At 44.2% G+C, this 19,007-nt stretch overlaps 1 protein-coding gene across 4 annotated transcripts in view; it reads left to right on the top strand.

Moving 5' to 3' along the window:
• The window catches only part of intu (inturned planar cell polarity protein), a 43,032-nt gene that overhangs the window by 8,083 nt on the left and 15,942 nt on the right, over positions 1–19,007 (top strand). For all 4 annotated transcript variants that reach the window (XM_021614888.2, XM_021614887.2, XM_021614884.2 and 1 more), the window contains exon 4: positions 15,189–15,407. In XM_021614888.2, coding sequence (XP_021470563.2) covers positions 15,189–15,407 — 219 coding nt within the window. The remainder of the gene's footprint in view (positions 1–15,188; positions 15,408–19,007) is intronic.

Raw genomic sequence — 19,007 nt, 5'->3', positions numbered from 1 at the left:
AATCACATTATTCAATAAATAAATGAACCAAACCCAGCTAAGTGTACAGTGCCTTCAGAAAGTATTCACAACCTTTGACTTTCTCCAGATTTTGTTGTGCTACAATATTGTGGTAAACCGTGGGGTGTTGGGTTGAGCGGGCAGAGATTGACACAGAGACGGGGAGGTTTTAGTCCGCAAAAACAACTTTACTAAGACAGAAAATAAACATAACAAAGAAAATCACTTAGGTTTGGCTCGGTCCTTCTCTACTGTGGCTTGCTGTTGGTCTCTCCCCGTTCTCTCTCGCGGTGTGCCACCGTGCTCCTTTTATTTGGCCTCCACGGCTGGTTGGCACTTTCCTCTAATTACCTCCACTTAGAGCTGTCTGTGTCGGGGTGCCCAGCTCCCGTATTCCCAGCAGAGGGAGCCAACTTCGCCTCACGTACCTCCCCTCTATTACCATCCCCCGGAGTAGACCTCCGTTCATCGCACCATCTGGGGTAGTTGTGCCTTTAAGTCTGTGGGGAGAAGCTATTGTGGCAAAATTAGTAGTACCCTGCTAAACCTCAGGAATGACTTCACCTGCCTCTTTGTTCGGGGGACCGGCCATCCCCTAATAGCAACGTTTTTTTTCTTGGGGTTTCACATTTCCCCTCCCGATCTGATAGCCCAGGTACTCCACCTCGGCATAGCCCAGCTTGCACTTGAGGGGGTTCGCGGTCAGACCTGCACCACTTAGCGCATCCACCACGGCCTGTAACCTACAAAGATGCGACTCCCAACTGTCACTGTACACAATTATGTCGTCCAGATAAGCAGCGGCGTACTCACTGTGCGGCCGCAGGACGCGGTCCATGAGTCGCTGAAAGGTCGCTGGTACCCTGTGGAGCCCGAAAGGCAGAACCCGGTAGTGGTATAGCCCCCCACTGCCAGTAGCACCTGCCAGTACCCCTTCGTCAGGTCCAAGGTGCTGACATATCTCACCATCCCCAAGCGGTTGTTCAGGTCGTCCACACGGGGCATGGGGTAGGCATCGAACTTACTGACCCTGATCAGGCTCCGGAAGTCATTACAGAAGCGGACAGTTTCGGAACCAGCACTATGGGGCTAGACCACTCACTGTGTGACTCCTCCAGTACCCCCATTTCTAGCATTGTCGCCACTTCCCGCTGGACCGCCACCCTCTGGGTTTCCGGTATCTGGTATGGCCGTTTACGCACTTTTTCTCCTGTACGGGTGTGGATATGATGTTCCACGAGATCCGTATGCCCCGGCACCTCGGGGAACACGGCCGTATTCCGCTGGACCAACTCTCTGAGCTCTTGTCGTTGGGTCGGGCTGAGGTCTTCCCCCATTGCAACTTCGACCGAGGGCGGGCCCTGCTGTGGCCGGGTCCATGTTACGCACAGCATGCGTGCCCTTTCTTCAGTAAATTCACATAGTAAAGCTGTGTTTCTCCGCCCCGGTTGGTGGACCTTATATTTGACGTCGCCAACCCGCTCAACGATGTCGTAGGGCCCATGCCATGTAGCCAGGAATTTACTCTCTGTTGTAGGGATCAGCATCAAGACTTTGTCACCTGGTTGGAATTCTCGTGGTTGGGCCCCCCGGTTGTAGACACGCTCCTGGGCATATTGCGCCTGGGCCATGTGCTCTCTCACCACTGGCCAAATCGCCGTCATCCTCTCCCTCATCTTCTCCACATGTTCTACTATGCTGCGAAGGGGAGTCGGCTGCTCTTCCCAGACCTCCTTGGCTAGGTCCAGCAGCCCGAGGGGCCGACGACCATACAGGAGCTCAAAGGGGGAGAACCCCGTGGATGCTTGGGGTAGGTCGCGCACTGAAAACATTCGGTGGGGCAGCAGCTAGTCCCAGTTCCTCCCTTCTCTCTCGACGACCTTCTAGGCATCTGTTTTGGGGTTTTGTTGAAGCGTTCCACCAGCCTGTCGTGGGCTGGATGGTACTCACCTGTTTTATTCGTAACAGATTGCAAACATCTTTCATCACCCGAGACATGAACGCGGTGTCCTGGTCCGTCAGGATTTCCTGCGGAATACCCACCCGGCTAAATAAATGGAAGATACCTTTTGCTGCCGCCGTGCGTAGCGGGATTGCCTCAGGATACCGCGTGGCATAATCCACGATGACCAGGATGTATTGGTGTCCCCTCATGGTCTTCAACAACAGACCCACCAGATCCATTTCCACCCGCTTGAATGGCACTCCTATAATGGGAAAGGAAACCAAAGGGTTTCGATAATGCATCCTCGGAGCTGTGATCTGGCACTCCAGGCAACTACAGCAGTAATCCTCCACGGCACGCTTGACTCTGGACCAGTGGAACTTGTTCCGGATCCGCTCCCTGGTTTTCTCCATCCCCAGGTGTGCCCCAAGCAGGTGGGTGAGGGCAAGCTGCAACACAGTCCTAACATACTGGCTGGGTATGAGTAAGAAGTCTTGTCTCCCCATTATGCTTTACTACCTGATACAATAAATTATGCTTGATTGCGAAGTGGGGGTAGCGCCAATCACTTATCCCAGGTAACAGTACGCCATCCACCGCAATCACCTGGCCCCTAGCGTTCTGGTGATTGGGGTCTTCTAACTGGGCCGTCCCAAACTGACTCGTGAGGATTCTAGTGTCGGGAGGTCCGTCTAGGGCCTCCACCTCCATAAAGGGTAGCCTGAAATTTTCCTCGCACGGTGGCTCGCTTGCCGGAGTGGGGTCGTCTCCGTCCTCTGGGTCCGACTCGGGCCCAGTGGACACCTCTCGTGGCGGGGGTTGGGTTGCACAGGCCACCATCCTTTTTCCTTTTTTCACACCACGCGTGCTCGCCTCCCCAGGTCCCTCCTCCACAGGTTCTGGAAGAGAGGGCAGTCTCGACCGAGGAGAATGGACACAGGTAGGTTAGGGACAGCTCCCACGCGCATCTGGCACTCCCCCCTTGGGGTCGTTATCCTCACTGGCACCGTTGGGTACCTCTTCATGTCCCTGTGTACACAGGACACCGTCACCTCCTCGTCCCCCGGTTTCTCCTTCCCCTCTCATGTGAGCCACTGCGGGTGGGCCAGGGTCACCATGCTGCCGGAGTCCAGCAGAGTGCTGGTGTCGATGCCATCGATTCGTACAGGAACCATCGGAGTGGCTGTCTCGGTGTGCGCCCAACAGGAGGTGACGTAACTCGCCATCCGGGTTACCCCAGAGCTGGGGGTGCCCCAGCTCACCGCGTCTCCTTTCCGCTCGGGCCTCTCAGCAGGTCCTGGGTGTTCTGGTGAATTTCCACCGTGGTCAGCAATTCCTCCAGGCTCTGGGGGTTCTGCATGCTCACCGTCTTCGTCATCTCTTATGGCAGGTTCTGAAGGTATTTATCCAGGACGAGCTTGTTGAGCATCTGGAGGGACGGTACTTTAGTCAGTAGCCAGCCATTGGTCAGGCGCACCAGGTCGCTCATCTGAGCACAGGGGGAAAGGGTGGGGTCAAAGGCCCAGCCGTGGACCAGCTGTGCACGGTGTGCGAGATTGAACCCATAACGGCTCAATATCTCCCGTTTGAGTCCCTCATAATTTGCGGCCTGGTCAGTGTTCAAATCAAAGTAGGCCTTCTGGGCCTTCCCAGAGAGGTAGGGTGCCAACAGGCTGGCCCACTTGGGCTGGGGCCATCCTTCCCGCTGTGCCGTCCTCTCGAAGGTGCACAAATATGACTCCACGTCATCTTCCTCCCTTAACGGAACCAGGAACTGATTTGGGCCAGACTCCTGAGCCCTCCCAACCTTCAACTGGGCTACCTCCGCTACCAGTCTGTGGTTTTGTTGGTGCTGCTTCTCCAGGGCTTGCTCCTGGAGAGCCTGTTGCTTCTGCTGGCTGAGGATGAACTGAGCCACCAGCTCCTCCATGGTAATCTCCGTACGCTCGACCCCACGGCACCCAAAGCTACTGAGATACCTGCATTCTCCACCATATGTTGTAAACTGTGGGGTGTTGGGTTGAGCGGGCAGAGATTGACACAGAGACGGGGAGGTTTTAGTCCGCAAAAACAAGTTTACTAAGACAGAAAATAAACATAACAAAGAAAATCACTTAGGTTTGGCTCGGTCCTTCTCCCCATTCTGTGTCGCGGTGTGCCACCGTGCTCCTTTTATTTGCCTCCACGGCTGGTTGGCACTTTCCTCTAATTACCTCCACTTAAAGCTGTCCGTGTCGGGGTGCCCAGCTCCTGTATTCCCAGCAGAGGGAGCCAACGTCGCCTCACGTACCTCCCCTCTATTACCATCCCCCGGGGTAGACCTCCTGGGATACCACAATATATTAAAACAAGATTTTGTGTCACTGGTCTACACACAATACCCAATAATGTCAAAGTTGAATTCTATTTTTGGAAATGTTAACAAATTATTTAAATATTAAAGCTGAAATGTATTCAGTCAATAAGTATTCAACCCTTTTGTTATGGCAAGCCTAAATAAGTTCAAGTTCAAGTTCAGGAGTAAAAATGTGCTTAACAAGTCACATAATAAGTTGCATGGACTCATTCTGTGTGCAATAATCTTGTTTAACATGATTTTTGAATGACAAAAAAAAGCAGACATTGAATATCCCTTTGAGCATGGTTAAGTTATTAATTCCACTTTTAAGATGATGTCTCAATACACCCAGTCACTACAAAGATACAGGCGTCCTTCCTAACTCAGTAGCCGGAGTGGAAGGAAACCGTTCAGGGATTTGACCATGAGGCCAATGGTGACTAACTTCTTATGGTATAGGGGACACTTGCGTCCCACTTGGCCAAAAGCCAGAGAAAATGCAGCGCGGCAAATTCAAATAAATTGATATAAAAATCTAACTTTCATTAAATCATACATGTAAGATACAAAATTAAAGCTACACTCATAGCTACACTCGAGCTACACTCGTGCACAACAGTAAACAAAGAGGGTAGCATATTTCAACCCTGCAGGCGCTACACAAAACGCAGAAATAAAATATATAACATGCCTTACCTTTGACGAGCTTCTTTTGTTGGCACTCCAATATGTCCCATAAACATCATAATTGGTCCTTTTCTTCGATTAATTCCTTCCATATATACAAAATGTCAATTTATTTGGCGCGTTTGATCCAGAAAAAAACAGCTTCCAAATTGCGCAAAGTCACTACAAATTATTTCAAAAGTTGGTTGTAAACTTTGCCAAAACATTTCAAACTACTTTTGTAATACAACTTTAGGTATTTTAAAACGTTAATAATCGATCAAATTGAAGACGGGTCTATCTGTGTTCAATACAGGAAGACAACAAACCAAGCTACTTTTCAAGTCTTGCGCAACTCTCAACAGTGTTACGCAGTTCTTAGATGGCCGTACTTCTTCATTGCACAAATGAATAACCTCAACCAAATTCCAAAGACTGGTGACATCCAGTGGAAGCGGTAGGAACTGAAAACAAGTTCCTAAGAAATATCGTTTCCCAATGAGAACCCAGTGAACAGACAGAGACCTAAAAAAAAAAATGTTTAAACTTCTGAACGGTTAGTCCTCAGGGTTTTGCCTGCTACATAAGTTCTGTTATACTCACAGACATGATTCAAACAGTTTTTAGAAACTTCAGTGTTTTTTATCCAAATCTACTAATAATATGCATATCTTATATTCTTGGCATGAGTAGCAGGAAGTTGAAATTGGGCACGCTATTTATCCAAAAGTGAAAATGCTGCCCCCTTAAGTTAAAACAGTTAGAGTTTAATGGCTGTGATAGGAGAATACAGAGGATGGATCAACAACATTGTAGTCAGTCCACAATATTAACTTAAATGACAGAGTGAAAAGAAGGACGCATGTACAGAATAGAAAATGTTCCAAAACATGAATCCTGTTTGCAATAAGGCACTAAAGTAAACCTGCAAAAAATGTGGCAAAGAAATTCACTTTATGTCCTGAATACAAAGTGTTATGTTTGGGGCAAATCCAACAACACTGAGTACCACTATTCATATTTTCAAGCATGGCGGTGGCTGCATCAAGTTATGGGTATGCTTGTCATCGGCAAGGACTAGCAAGTTTTTTGGGGATGAAAAGAAATGGAATACAGCTAAGCACAGGCAAAATCTCAGAGGGAAACCAGGTTCAGTCTGCTTTTCAACAGACACTGGGAGACAAATTCACCTTTCAGCAGGACATTAACCTGAAACACAAGGCCAAATATACACTAGAGTTGCTTACCAAGACGACATTGAATGTACCTGAGTAGCCTAGTTACAGTTTTGACTTAAATCAGCTTGAAAATCTATGGCAAGACTTGAAAATGGCTGTCTATTAATGATCAACAACCAACTTGACAGAGCTTGAAGAATACATAAAAAAAATTATGTGAAAATATTGTACAATCCAGGTCTGCAAAGACTTTCCCAGAAAGACTCAGCTATAAATACTGCGAAAGGTGATGATAGTATGTATTGACTCAGGTGGTTGAATACTTATCTAATCAAGCTATGTTTGTGTTTTATTTTTTATAAATTATAACATTTAAGAAAATGATCTTCCACTTTGTCATTACAGAGTATTTTGTGTTTATTGTTGACAAAAAAAGGACAATTAAATCAATTTTAATCCCACCTTGTAACACAACAAAATGTGGAAAAAGTCTAGGGGTGTGAATACTTGCTGAAGGCACTGTATCTATAATCTCTGTGTGTGACTGTTTTAGGAATTGTATGTTTGTCCGTATTTAATTTGCTCCCTTGATCAAAGATGTCTTTAAGTGTCTGTAAATCCATTGTAGGAGGAATGGTTGAGTGGAATGGCGCTCACCACTCCACATCTTCTCCCATTCCATTAGGCTTCGATCGGCTGTCAAAACCTCTATAGTAGGTAACAATCTCCACCTTTTTACATGAGGAAAACTATCAAATTCTGAGATATGGTGCTTTGATCGCCATTCAGGAAACTGCTCAAGCTTTTTGCTCATTCGTCTCCTCACACGGTCAAAACAGGGCCTCAAGAAGAAGGATTTTGTAAATGACAGTGTGTCTGGGGAGTGATGGCGTTTGCAACGAGAGAGGGAGACAGAGACAGAGGTAGAGGTAGTTGTTTGGGATAACCACAGGAAAACAACCATTACGCTGTGGTTACTGAGAGAACAGCTGATTAGAAGACTCGGCCAGATAGCAAATTACACTGTAGAGAAGAGAGGAGAAGAAGAGAATAGATGAGAGGAGAAGAGAAGAGAGGAGAAAAAACAACAAGGCCTCTCGTCGGTCCGTCGTGGCTTAGGACGGAGCTACTGTAGAACTGGCATACTCCGAGGAAACGTAAACTTTGGTGGTGGTTCTCTCTGTGTGCGTATGTGTGTTTTTCTGTGAGTGTGGCTACACGCGCGGCTGGCCAGCTGTATGTATGTTGGCCCTTTTGCGTGTGGGAACGTCCGCCCTCCCAGGTAGAGCATGGTAGACAGTAGCTATTACATGGGCGTAGCAGCAGTTTGTATAAAGGTTTGGACCTCTGCCTACCCTCCATAGTAAAGTATTACTGATGATACTATACTCTCTCTCTCTATCAACTCAATTACATTCAAAGGGCTTTATTGGCATATGAAACATATGTTTACATTGCCACAGCAAGTGAAATAGACAATAAACAAAAGGGAAATAAACAAGGGAAATATACAATCAGAAATGAATAGTAAACATTACTCACAAAAGTTTCAAAAGAATAGAGACATTTCAAATGTTATTGTTATGTACAGTGTTATTATTGGCTACGTACAGTGTTGTGACAATGTGCAAATACAGTGCCTTCGGAAAGTATTCAGACACCATTACTTTTGCCACAATTTGTTACATTATTCTAAAATTGAATAACAAAAAAAAATCCTCATCAATCTACACACGATACCCCATAATGGCAAAGTGAAAACAGGTTTTTAGAATTTGTTGCAAATGTATTAAAACTAAAAAACAGATTCCTTATTTACATAAGTATTCAGACCCCTTGCTATAAGACTCAAATTTGAGCTCAGGAACATCCTGTTTCCATTGATCATCCAGATCTGGGGAAGGGTGCTCAAAAAAAAGCTGCTTTGTTGAAGGTCCTCAAGAACACAGTGGCCTTCATAATTCTTAATTGGAAGAAGTTTGGAACCACCAAGTCTCTTCCTGGAGCTGGCCGCCCGGCCAAACTGAGCGGGAGAAGAGCCTTGGTCAGGGAGGTGACCAAGAATCCGATGGTCACTCTAACAGAGCTCTAGAGTTCCTCTGTGGAGATGGGATAACCTTCCAGAAGGACAACCATCTCTGCAGCACTCCACCAGTCAGGCCTTTATGTTAGTGACGGAAGCCACTCCTCTGTAAAAGGCACATGACAGCCTGCTTGGAGTTTGCCAAAAGGCACCTAAAGACTCTCAGACCATGAGAAACAAGATTCTCTGGTCTTATGAAACTCAAGATTAAACTCTTTGTCCTGAATGCCAAGCGTTACATCTTTTAGGAAACCTGGCACCATCCCTACGGTGAAGCATGATGTTGGCAGCATCATGCTGTGGGGGTGTTTTTCAGGGGCAGGGACTGGGGGACTAGTCAGGATCGAGGCAAAGATGAATGAAGCAAAGTACAGAGAGATCCTTGATGAAAACCTGCTCCAGAGTGCTCGGGACCTCAGACTGAGGCAAAGGTTCACCTTTCTACAGGACAATAACGCTAAGCACACAGCCAAGATCATGCAGGAGTGGCTTCGGGACTAGTCTCTGAATGTCCTTCAGTGGCCCAGCCAGAGCCCGGACTTGAACCCGATCGAACATCTCTGGAGAGACCTGGAAATAGCTGTGCAGCAATGTTTCCCAGCCAACCTGACAAAGCTTGAGAGGATCTGTAGAGAAGAATGGGAGAAACTCCCCAAATACAGATGTGACAAGCTTGTAGCATCATACCCAAGAAGACTAAATGCTGTAATCACTGCCAAAGGTGCTTCAACAAAGTACTGAGTAAAGGGTCTGAATACTTATGTGAATTAGATTTTTAGGTATTATTTTAAATATATTAGCAAAAAAATGTAAAACCTGTTTTTGCTTTGTCATTATGGGGTATTGTGTGTACAGTCATGGCCAAAAGTTTTGAGAATGACACAAATATACATTTTCACAAAGTTTGCTGCTTCAGTGTCTTTATATATTTTTGTCAGATGTTACTATGAAATACTGAAGTATAATTACAAGCATTTCATAAGTGTCAAAGGCTTTTATTGACAATTACATGAAGTTGATGCAAAGAGTCAATATTTGCAGTGTTGACCCTTCTTTTTCAAGACCTCTGCAAACCGCCCTGGCATTTATCTTCTGGGCCACATGATGGCAGCCCATTTTTGCATAATCAATGCTTGGAGCTTGTCAGAATTTGTGGGTTTTTGTTTGTCCACCCACCTCTTGAGGATTGACCACAAGTTCTCAATGGGATTAAGGTCTGGGGAGTTTCCTGGCCATGGACCCAAAATATTGATGTTTTGTTCCCCGAGCTACTTAGTTATAACTTTTGCCGTATGGCAAGGTGCTCCATCATGCTGGAAAAGGCATTGTTCGTCACCAAACTGTTCCTGGATGGTTGGGAGAAGTTGCTCTCAGGGATGTGTTGGTACCATTCTTTATTCATATACTGTGTTCTTAGGCAAAATTGTGAGTGAGCCCACTCCCTTGGCTGAGAAGCAACCCCACACATGAATAGTCTCAGGATGCTTTACTGTTGGCATGACACAGGACTGATGATAGCGCTCACCTTGTCTTCTCCGGACAATGTTTTTTCCAGGACTTTACCCCAGTCCTCAGCAGTCCAATCCCTGTACCTTTTGCAGAATATCAGTCTGTCCCTGATGTTTTTCCTGGAGAGAAGTGGCTTCTTTGCTGCCCTTCTTGACACCAGGCCATCTTCCAAAAGTCTTCGCCTCACTGTGCGTGCAGATGCACTCACACCTGTCCGCTCTCATTTTTGAGAAAGCTCTATACTGGTGGTGCCCCGATCCCGCAGCTGAATCAACTTTAGGAGACGTCCTGGTGCTTGCTGGACTTTCTTGGGTGCCCTGAAGCCTTCTTCACAACAATTGAACCGCTGTCCTTGAAGTTCTTGATGATCCAATAAATGGTTGATTTAGGTGCAATCTTACTGGCAGCCATATCCTTGCCTGTGAAGCCCTTTTTGTGCAAAGCAATGATGACGGCATGTGTTTCCTTGCAGGTAACCATGGTGGACAGAGGAAGAACAATGATTCCAAGCACCACCCTCCTTTTGAAGCTTCCAGTCTCGTATTCAAACTCAATCAGCATGACCGAGTGATCTCCAGCCTTGTCCTCGTCAACACTCACACCTGTGTTAACGAGAGAATCACTGACATGTCAGCTGGTCCTTTTGTGGCAGGGCTGAAATGTAGTGGAAATGTTTTTGGGGGATTCAGGTCATTTGCATGGCAAAGAGAGACTTTGCAATTAATTGCAATTCATCTGATCACGCTTTATAACATTCTGGAGTATATGCAAATTGCCATCATACAAACTGAGGCAGCTGACTTTGAAAATTAATATTTGTGTCATTTTCAAAACTTTTGGCCACGACTGTAGATTGATGAGGGGGAAAAAACTATTTAATACATTTTTCGAATAAGGCTATATCATAACAAAATGTGGAAAAAGTCAAGGTGACTGAATCTGTAGTTTAAGTATGAAAGAGAATAAATAAACAGATAAATGTAGTTTTATTTAAAATGGTGTTTGTGCTCCACTGGTTTCTTGTGGCACAGGTCATAAATCTTGCTGCTGAGGTGGCACACTGTGGGATTTCACCTAATAGATATGGGAGTTGATCAAAATGTGATTCTTTGTGAGTGTGTGTTATCTGAGGGAAATATGTGTGTCTATTATAGTCATACATTTGGCAGGTGGTTGGAAACTGCGGTTCGGTTTCCACCTTGTTTTGTGGGCAGTGGCCATATAGCCTGTCTTCTCTTGAGAGCCGGATCTGCCTATGGCAGCCTCTTTCAATAGCAAGGCCATGCTCACTGAGTCTGTACATAGTCAAAGCTTTTCAACGTTTGGGTCAGTCACAGTGATCAGGTATTCTGCTACTGTGTACTCTCTGTTTAGGGCCAAATAGCATTTTTTGTTCATTCTTTCCAATGTGTCAAGTTTTGTTTTTGTTTTCCTTTTTGGTTTCTCATGATTTGGTTGGTTCTAATTGTGTTGCTGTCCTGGGGCTTTGTGGGGTCTGTTCGTGTTAATGAACAGAGCTCCAGTACCAGCCGGGCTAAAGGGACTCTTCTCTAGGTCCATCTCTCTGTAAGTGATGGCTTTGTTATTGAAGGTTGGAGAATCGCTTCCTTTTAGATGCTTGTAGAATTGAATTGCTTTTTCTCTGGATTTTGATCATTAGTGGGAATCATCCTAATTTTCCTCTGCATGCATTATTATTTACGTTTGTACACAAGGATGTTTTTGCAGATTTCTGCATGCTGTCTCAATTTGGTGTTTGTCTCATTTTGTGAATTCCTAGTTGGTAAGTGGACCTTGAAAACATGCGCTTTCTGCAGGTTTGGATACGGTCGCTGTCTGCGGTTCTGGAACAATCTTCAGTGCGTTGTAGAATTGGCACCTTTTCCTATGTTGCTATCCTGTTTGGGCTTGGCGTCCCGCTGGAGGGACAACTTCCGTTGAAACTGGAGGGCGCGCAATTCAAATAAATAATCATAAACATTATGGATATTAAACATTTAGGTACATGCAAGTGTCTTATATCGGTTGAAAGCTTAAATTCTTGTTAATCTAACTGCACTGTCCGATTTACAGTAGCCATTACAGTGTTAAGCATGCCATGCGATTATTTCGAGGACGGCGCCCCATATTAAAATATTTTTCCACCAACACGGGTTTCATAAATTCACAAATGGCAATTAAATATTCACTTACTTTTTGAAAATCTTCCTCTAGTTTGTCATCCAAATGGTCCCAGCTATAACATGTAGTGTTGTTTTGTTAGATAAAATCCTTCCTTATATCCCAAAAAGTCTGTTTTAGTTGGCGCCATCGATTTGAGTAATCCATTCGTTCAACATGGAGAGAAAGGAATCCGAAAACCTACCACTTTGTTTCAACAAGTCAAACTACATTTCTATTAACTCCTCAGATACCCTAAAATGTAATCAAACTACAATATTTCTTACGGAAAGAAGTATGTTGAATAGGAAACCGATTTTAGCAGGTGTGTCTTCATCGCTCGCCCAAACACAAATTTCCAAGACTGTGTCCCTGTTCTAAAACTCATATTTCTTATTTGTTTTGGAAGTTACAAGCCTGAAACGTTGAACATAGACTGCCGACAGCATGTGGAAGCCATAGGAATTGCATCCTGGGGGCTAGAATTCAGTATGCCCCTATACTTTCCATTGTAAGAGCATGGACTCTCAAAAGAACAATTCTGGTTGGTTTTTCTTTCTACCATATCTATTGTGTTATAGTCTCCTACATTATTTTAACATTTCTACAAACTTCAAAGTGTTTTCTTTCCAATGGTACCAATTATATGCATATCCTGGCTTTAGGGCCTGAGCAACATGCAGTTTACTTTGGGCACGTCAGACAGGCGGAAATTGAGAAAAAAAAAAGGGCCTAGCCCTTGTTCTTAACTGACTTCCCTAGTTAAATAAAGGTTACATAAAAAAAATAGACATCCCTGTGTTTTGAGAGAAATGTTTGAGTTTGACAGGTGTTGTTCACGGTTTGAGCAAGAAAACGATAACTGATTCGATAAATTGAATGAAGTTCAATACTATCGGAAAGTATTCAGACCCCTTGACTTTGACATTTTTGCAAATGGGTTAAAAATAAAAAACAGAAATACCTTATTTAAATAAAGTACCAGTCAAAAATTTGGACACAGCTACTTATTCAAGGGTTTTTATTTATTTTGACTATTTTCTACTTTGTAGAATAATAGCGAAGACATTAAAACTATGAAATAACACATATGGAATCATCTAGTAACAAAAAAGTTTTTTTTTTACATTATTTTATATTTGAGATTCTTCAAAGTAGCCACCCTTTGCCTTGATGACAGCTTTGCACACTCTTGGCATTCTCTCAACTAGCCTCACAAGGTAGTCACCTGGAATGCATTTCATTTAACAGGTGTGTATTGTTAAGTTCATTTTTGGAATTTCTTTACATCTTAATGCGTTTGAGCCAATCAGTTGTGTTGTGACAAGGTAGGGGTGGTATACAGAAGATATCCCTATTTGGTAAAAGACTAAGTCCATATTATGGCAAGAACCGCTCACATAAGCAAAGAGAAACAACAGACCATCAGTACTTGAAGACATGGTCATTCAGTTTGGAAAATTTCAAGAACTTTGAAAGATTCTTCAAGTGCAGTGGCAAAAACCATCAAGCTCTATGATGAAACTGGCTCTCATGAGGACCGCCTCAGGAAAGGAAGACCCAGAGTTGCCTGTACCAGCTGAGACACAGGGGTGACCTACTATGCTATACTATACTATGCATGCTAAGAGTCGAGGAAAGACAGACCACATCGCTTCTTGTTTTTGTAAGAAACAATCGTGTTCGAAATTCCAAATTGTTTGCGTAGTCAACTTACACACAGCAAGGACACACACACACTTACCCCACCAGACATGCCACCAGGGGTCGTTTCACAGTCCCCAGGTCTAAAGCAAATTCAAGGAAACGTACAGTATTATACCGAGCCATGATTGCATAGAACTCCCTTCCATCTCATATAGTGCAAGCGAACAGCAAACCTGGTTTCAAAAAACAAATAAAGGAACACCTCTTTCCCCCCAATGTGGCCTACTTTTTGTGTGTACGTACTGACATGTACGTGTAACTGCTAGATGCACACACACTACATCTTCATGTTTTTAAATGTATGTAAATTGTAAAGTATTTTGTCTGTAATGTATTTTCCCGTTATGTGGGACCCCAGTAAGACCAGCTGTTGCCATTGGCGTCGGCTAAGGGGGATCCTAACAAAATGAAAAACTACGCAAATCAACAACGTTGGATTGGTGTAAGCATGGACTTTCTACCATTTTTCTGACACCAGTCCATTCATTTGTAATCCATTAGGGCAGTGAACAGTTCTTGGAGAGAGAATCAGACCATTGTCAGTGTTGAAGACGCATCCACACACACACACACACACACACACACATCTGGTCTCTGGTCCTGATTTGTCTTGATTAAAGTCAACCAGAAATCCTTAGCAGACCTCTCAAGTGGTGACAGGTTACTTCCCAGAGCCAGCCCGGTGCGTATGTGCATCTAGTGTGTGTGTGTGTGTGTGTGTCTACACAATTCTTTTCGGCATTTGTACAGTGTGTTTGAGTTTGAGGCTGCGTGTATGTAGGCCATAGTATTTAGGGTCTGTGTTGAAATGTGAGAATGACAGACAATAATATTCATCTATAAATTTGTCAAGCATGAATCTCCACCATACTGTTTCTGTATGTGTTTCCATTTGTGTGCCTGTCTGCCTGGGTTGGTTTGTAAAGTGTGTGTGTGTGTTGTACAGTGTGGAATGAGCTCTGAGAATTACAGAGGGTTGTGCAGCTCTATGTTCTTCTGTCACTGTTCTGGGGCCTGCCTTGTGGTGGGATCTGTTTCTGATTCACACACACACCATGTCGCTTCACTTTCAGTGGTCAGGAGGAATATAATCTCTCTCTGACAATCAACATTATTCTGTTTACGCTCCTTCCTCTTTTCCTAAGTAAATCACATCACTGATGGCTCTGTATACGGGATTTAACTGAACCCTTTCCTGTAGCGCCAGGCCAAACCATGAAATGGGGAGCGCATGAGTTAAGCTGCAGCCCTAATGGACGGGATAAAATGCTGTTTATGACCATATTATGATCACAGTGTAGTTCCCATGCTGATTCTTGCCAACAGTGATTCTTCAGACTCGTACAAACTCACTGCTGGCTTATGTTCTGTAGCCAAACCCACAACGGGTCTTTTTTAAAGTGTTCAGAAAGGAAAAACTATGTAGAATGTGGTGGAAATATGATGATGATCTCTTTGGATAGCTAACTTGCTTTGTCTCTCTCTCCCTTCTCTCTCTTTCTTTCTTTCTGCCTCTTTCTTTCTTTGCCTATTCCCCCCACTCTCTCTCTTTCTTTCTTTCTTTCTTTCTTTCTTTCTTCTTCTTCTCCCCCTCCCGCCCAGGTGAAACTGACCCTGGTGACAGCCAGTGCAAGAGGACCAGGGGAGGGGGGTGTGGACGTGTCCTCTGCCCCCAGGCTCAGGCCCTCTCCCCCGGTCAGCCAGCTGGTGCGTCTGCTGTGGGGCGAGGACACGGTGGAGCTCCAGATGTCTATAGGACACATCCCTCACATCGTCATGTACCTGTCACTCAAACTGGACTCAGACTCCCCCCTGGAAGAGGTCAGTTCAGTAGGTCTCAGAAATGCACCCTATTCCCTATATAGTGCACTGCTTGGTACGAACACATTCGACCAAGAAACAAAACCCGAAATGAAATTTAAAACGTATTGTGCGTCTAACTGTAGTTCAATGTTAGCTAAGTGCTTTCTTCAGACCCAGTGAAAAGCACCTCATGGATGCAGTTCATTTTTATACACTCAATAAATGAGTACTTGACTGCGTTGAGTCATTAAATGTAATAAATAAAAAATACCCATGTAGGAAATTCCTTAGCACTTAAAAAGTTTGTTGGCACACTGTGTTTTCTGACACAAAGCAGAAGCTTTAGAGAACAGAACTACCACTCTGGTAGGCTTTCAGATCCAGGGCCTTTGCCTCTTTATAACAACATCCAAAATGTACAGGCACACACACACACACAAACACACAAACACACACATACACAGTGGAAAAATAGAAACAGGGGAAAGGTGTGAAGAATAAATTTAGTTCCTTTTGATAATATCTCCCCTGATGATACAAAACCATTACATTAGTAATGGGATAAATACATGTCAATAATTGCACAAGGATTGAAGTGATTAACGTTAATTTCACTGACTTCAATACAATATATTAATTGGATTATATGACGCTTTTCCAAGTGCTCAATGTGTTTTACATTGTAGGGGGAGGGGGACTCACACCTCATAGATACAGTGGGGCAAAAAAGTATTTTGTCAGCCACCAATGTGCAAGTTTTCCCACTTAAAAAGATGAGAGAGGCCTGTACTTTTCATCATAGGTACACTTCAACTATGACAGACAAAATGAGAAAAAAAATCCAGAAAATCACATTGTAGGATTTTTAATGAATTTATTTGCAAATTATGGTGGAAAATAAGTATTTGGTCACCTACAAACAAGCAAGATGTATGGCTCTCACAACCCTGTAACTTCTTCTTTAAGAGGTTCCTCTGTCTTCCACTCGTTACCTGTATTAATGGCACCTGTTTGAACTTGTTATCAGTATAAAAGACACCTGTCCACAACCTCAAACAGTCACACTCCAAACTCCACTATGGCCAAGACCAAAGAGCTGTCAAAGGACACCAGAAACAAAATTGTAGACCTGCACCAGGCTGGGAAGACTGAATCTGCAATAGGTAAGCAGCTTGGTTTGAAGAAATCAACTGTGGGAGCAATTATTAGGAAATGGAAGACATACAAGACCACTGATCTCCATTGATCTGGGGCTCCACGCAAGATCTCACCCCGTGGGGTCAAAATGATCACAAGAACGGTGAGCAAAAATCCCAGAACCACACGGGGGGACCTAGTGAATGACCTGGAGAGCTGGGACCAGAGTAACAAAGCCTACAATCAGTAACACACTACGCCGCCAGGGACTCAAATCCTGCAGTGCCAGACGTGTCCCCCTGCTTAAGCCAGTACATGTCCAGGCCCGTCTGAAGTTTGCTAGAGAGCATTTGGATGATCCAGAAGAAGATTGGGATAATGTCATATGGTCAGATGAAATCAAAATATAACTTTTTGGTAAAAACTCAACTCGTCGTGTTTGGAGGACAAAGAATGCTGAGTTGCATCCAAAGAACACCATACCTACTGTGAAGCATGGGGGTGGAAACATCATGCTTTGGGGCTGTTTTTCTGCAAAGGGACCAGGACGACTGATCCGTGTAAAGGAAAGAATGAATGGGGCCATGTATCGTGAGATTTTGAGTGAAAACCTCCTTCCATCAGCAAGGGCATTGAAGATGAAACGTGGCTGGGTCTTTCAGCATGACAATGATCCCAAACACAACGAAGGGGTGGCTTCGTAAGAAGCATTTCAAGGTCCTGGAGTGGCCTAGCCAGTCTCCAGATCTCAACCCCATAGAAAATCTTTGGCGGGAGTTGAAAGTCCGTGTTGCCCAGCAACAGTCCCAAAACGTCACTGCTCTAGAGGAGATCTGCATGGAGGAATGGGCCAAAATACCAGCAACAGTGTGTGAAAACCTTGTGAAGACTTACAGAAAACGTTTGACCGCTGTCATTGCAAACAAAGGGTATATAACAAAGTATTGAGATAAACTTTTGTTATTGACCAAATACTTATTTTCCACCATAATATGCAAATAAATTCATTAAAAATCCTACAATGTGATTTTCCTGTTTTTAAAAAAAATATTATTTTCTTTTTTTCTCATTTTGTCTGTCATGTTTGAAGTGTACCTATGATGAAAATTACAGGCCTCTCTCATCTTTTTAAGTGGGAGAACTTGCACAATTGGTGGCTGACTAAATACTTTTTTGCCCCACTGTACATAATAACTATTTACACTTTTTGGGACAGTTTTCCCTCACACAGAACAAGACTTTTCGTGACATAAAAAGCATGCTCAATTGACAAAGTCTAGCAATGAGCCTAAACTGTGTCCGGGAAACTGTCCCTTTAGCTTTGCGGAAGGCATGCTGGAGCAGACTCAGCAGAGGTCAGAGGACCTGTAGTGAAGGGCTAGGTTTTCTTGCTCTGTGGGAAAGTAAAGTACACTGAACAAAAATATAAATGCAACATGTAGTGTTGGTTCCATGTTTCATGAGCTGAAATAAAAGATCCCAGAAAGCTTATTTCCCTCAAATGTTGTGCACAAATGTGCTTGCATCCCTGTTAGTGAGCATTTCTCCTTTGCCAAGATAATCCATCCACCTGACCGGTGTGGCATATCAAGAAGATGATTAAACGGCATGATCATTACACAGGTGCACCTTGTGCTGGGGACAATAAAAGGCCACTCTAAATATGCAGTTTTGTTACACAACACAATGTCACAGATGTCTCAAGTTTTGAGGGAGCGTGCAATTGGCCTGCTGACTGCAGGAATGTCCACCAGAGCTGTTGCCAAATAATTGAATGTTAAGCCGACTCCAAACTTGTTTTAGAGAATTTGGCTGTACGTCCAACTGGCCTTACATCCACAGACAACGTGTATGTTGTTGTGTGGACGAGCGGTTTGGGAATACAGATGCATATCTGTATATCTGTTTCAGTATAGTAGCCACACTTAATTTCAGACGCTCTCTCTCTTCTCTCTTTCTCTATCTCTCTCAAAATTCTCTCTCTCTCTACACCAGTACTCTCTCTCTCTTTACTCCAGTACTCTCTCTCTCTTTACTCCAGTACTCTCTCTTTCTTTACTCCAGTACTCTCTCTCTCTTTACACCAGTACTCTCTCTCTCTCTACACCAGTACTCTCTCTCTCTACACCAGTACTCTCTCTCTCTCTCTCTACACCAGTTCTCTCTCTCTCTCTCTCTCTCTCCCGCTTTCTCTCTCTTTCTCTACACAGGTACTCTCTCTCTCTCTACACCAGTACTCTCTCTCTCTCTCTCTCTCTCTCTCTCTCTCTCTCTCTCTCTCTCTACACCAGTACTCTCTCTCTCTCTACACCAGTACTCTCTCTCTCTCTCTCTCTCTCTACACCAGTACTCTCTCTCTCTCTCTCTCTCTCTCTACACCAGTACTCTCTCTCTCTCTACACCAGTACTCTCTCTCTCTACACCAGTACTCTCTCTCTCTCTCTACACCAGTACTCTCTCTCTCTACACCAGTACTCTCTC

This window comes from Oncorhynchus mykiss, chromosome 9 (assembly GCF_013265735.2).
Source record: "Oncorhynchus mykiss isolate Arlee chromosome 9, USDA_OmykA_1.1, whole genome shotgun sequence".
In the NCBI taxonomy this organism is placed as follows: Eukaryota; Metazoa; Chordata; class Actinopteri; order Salmoniformes; family Salmonidae; genus Oncorhynchus; species Oncorhynchus mykiss.
Note: the sequence above shows the minus strand (reverse complement) of the source record. Positions and strands in the feature narration are given on the sequence as shown.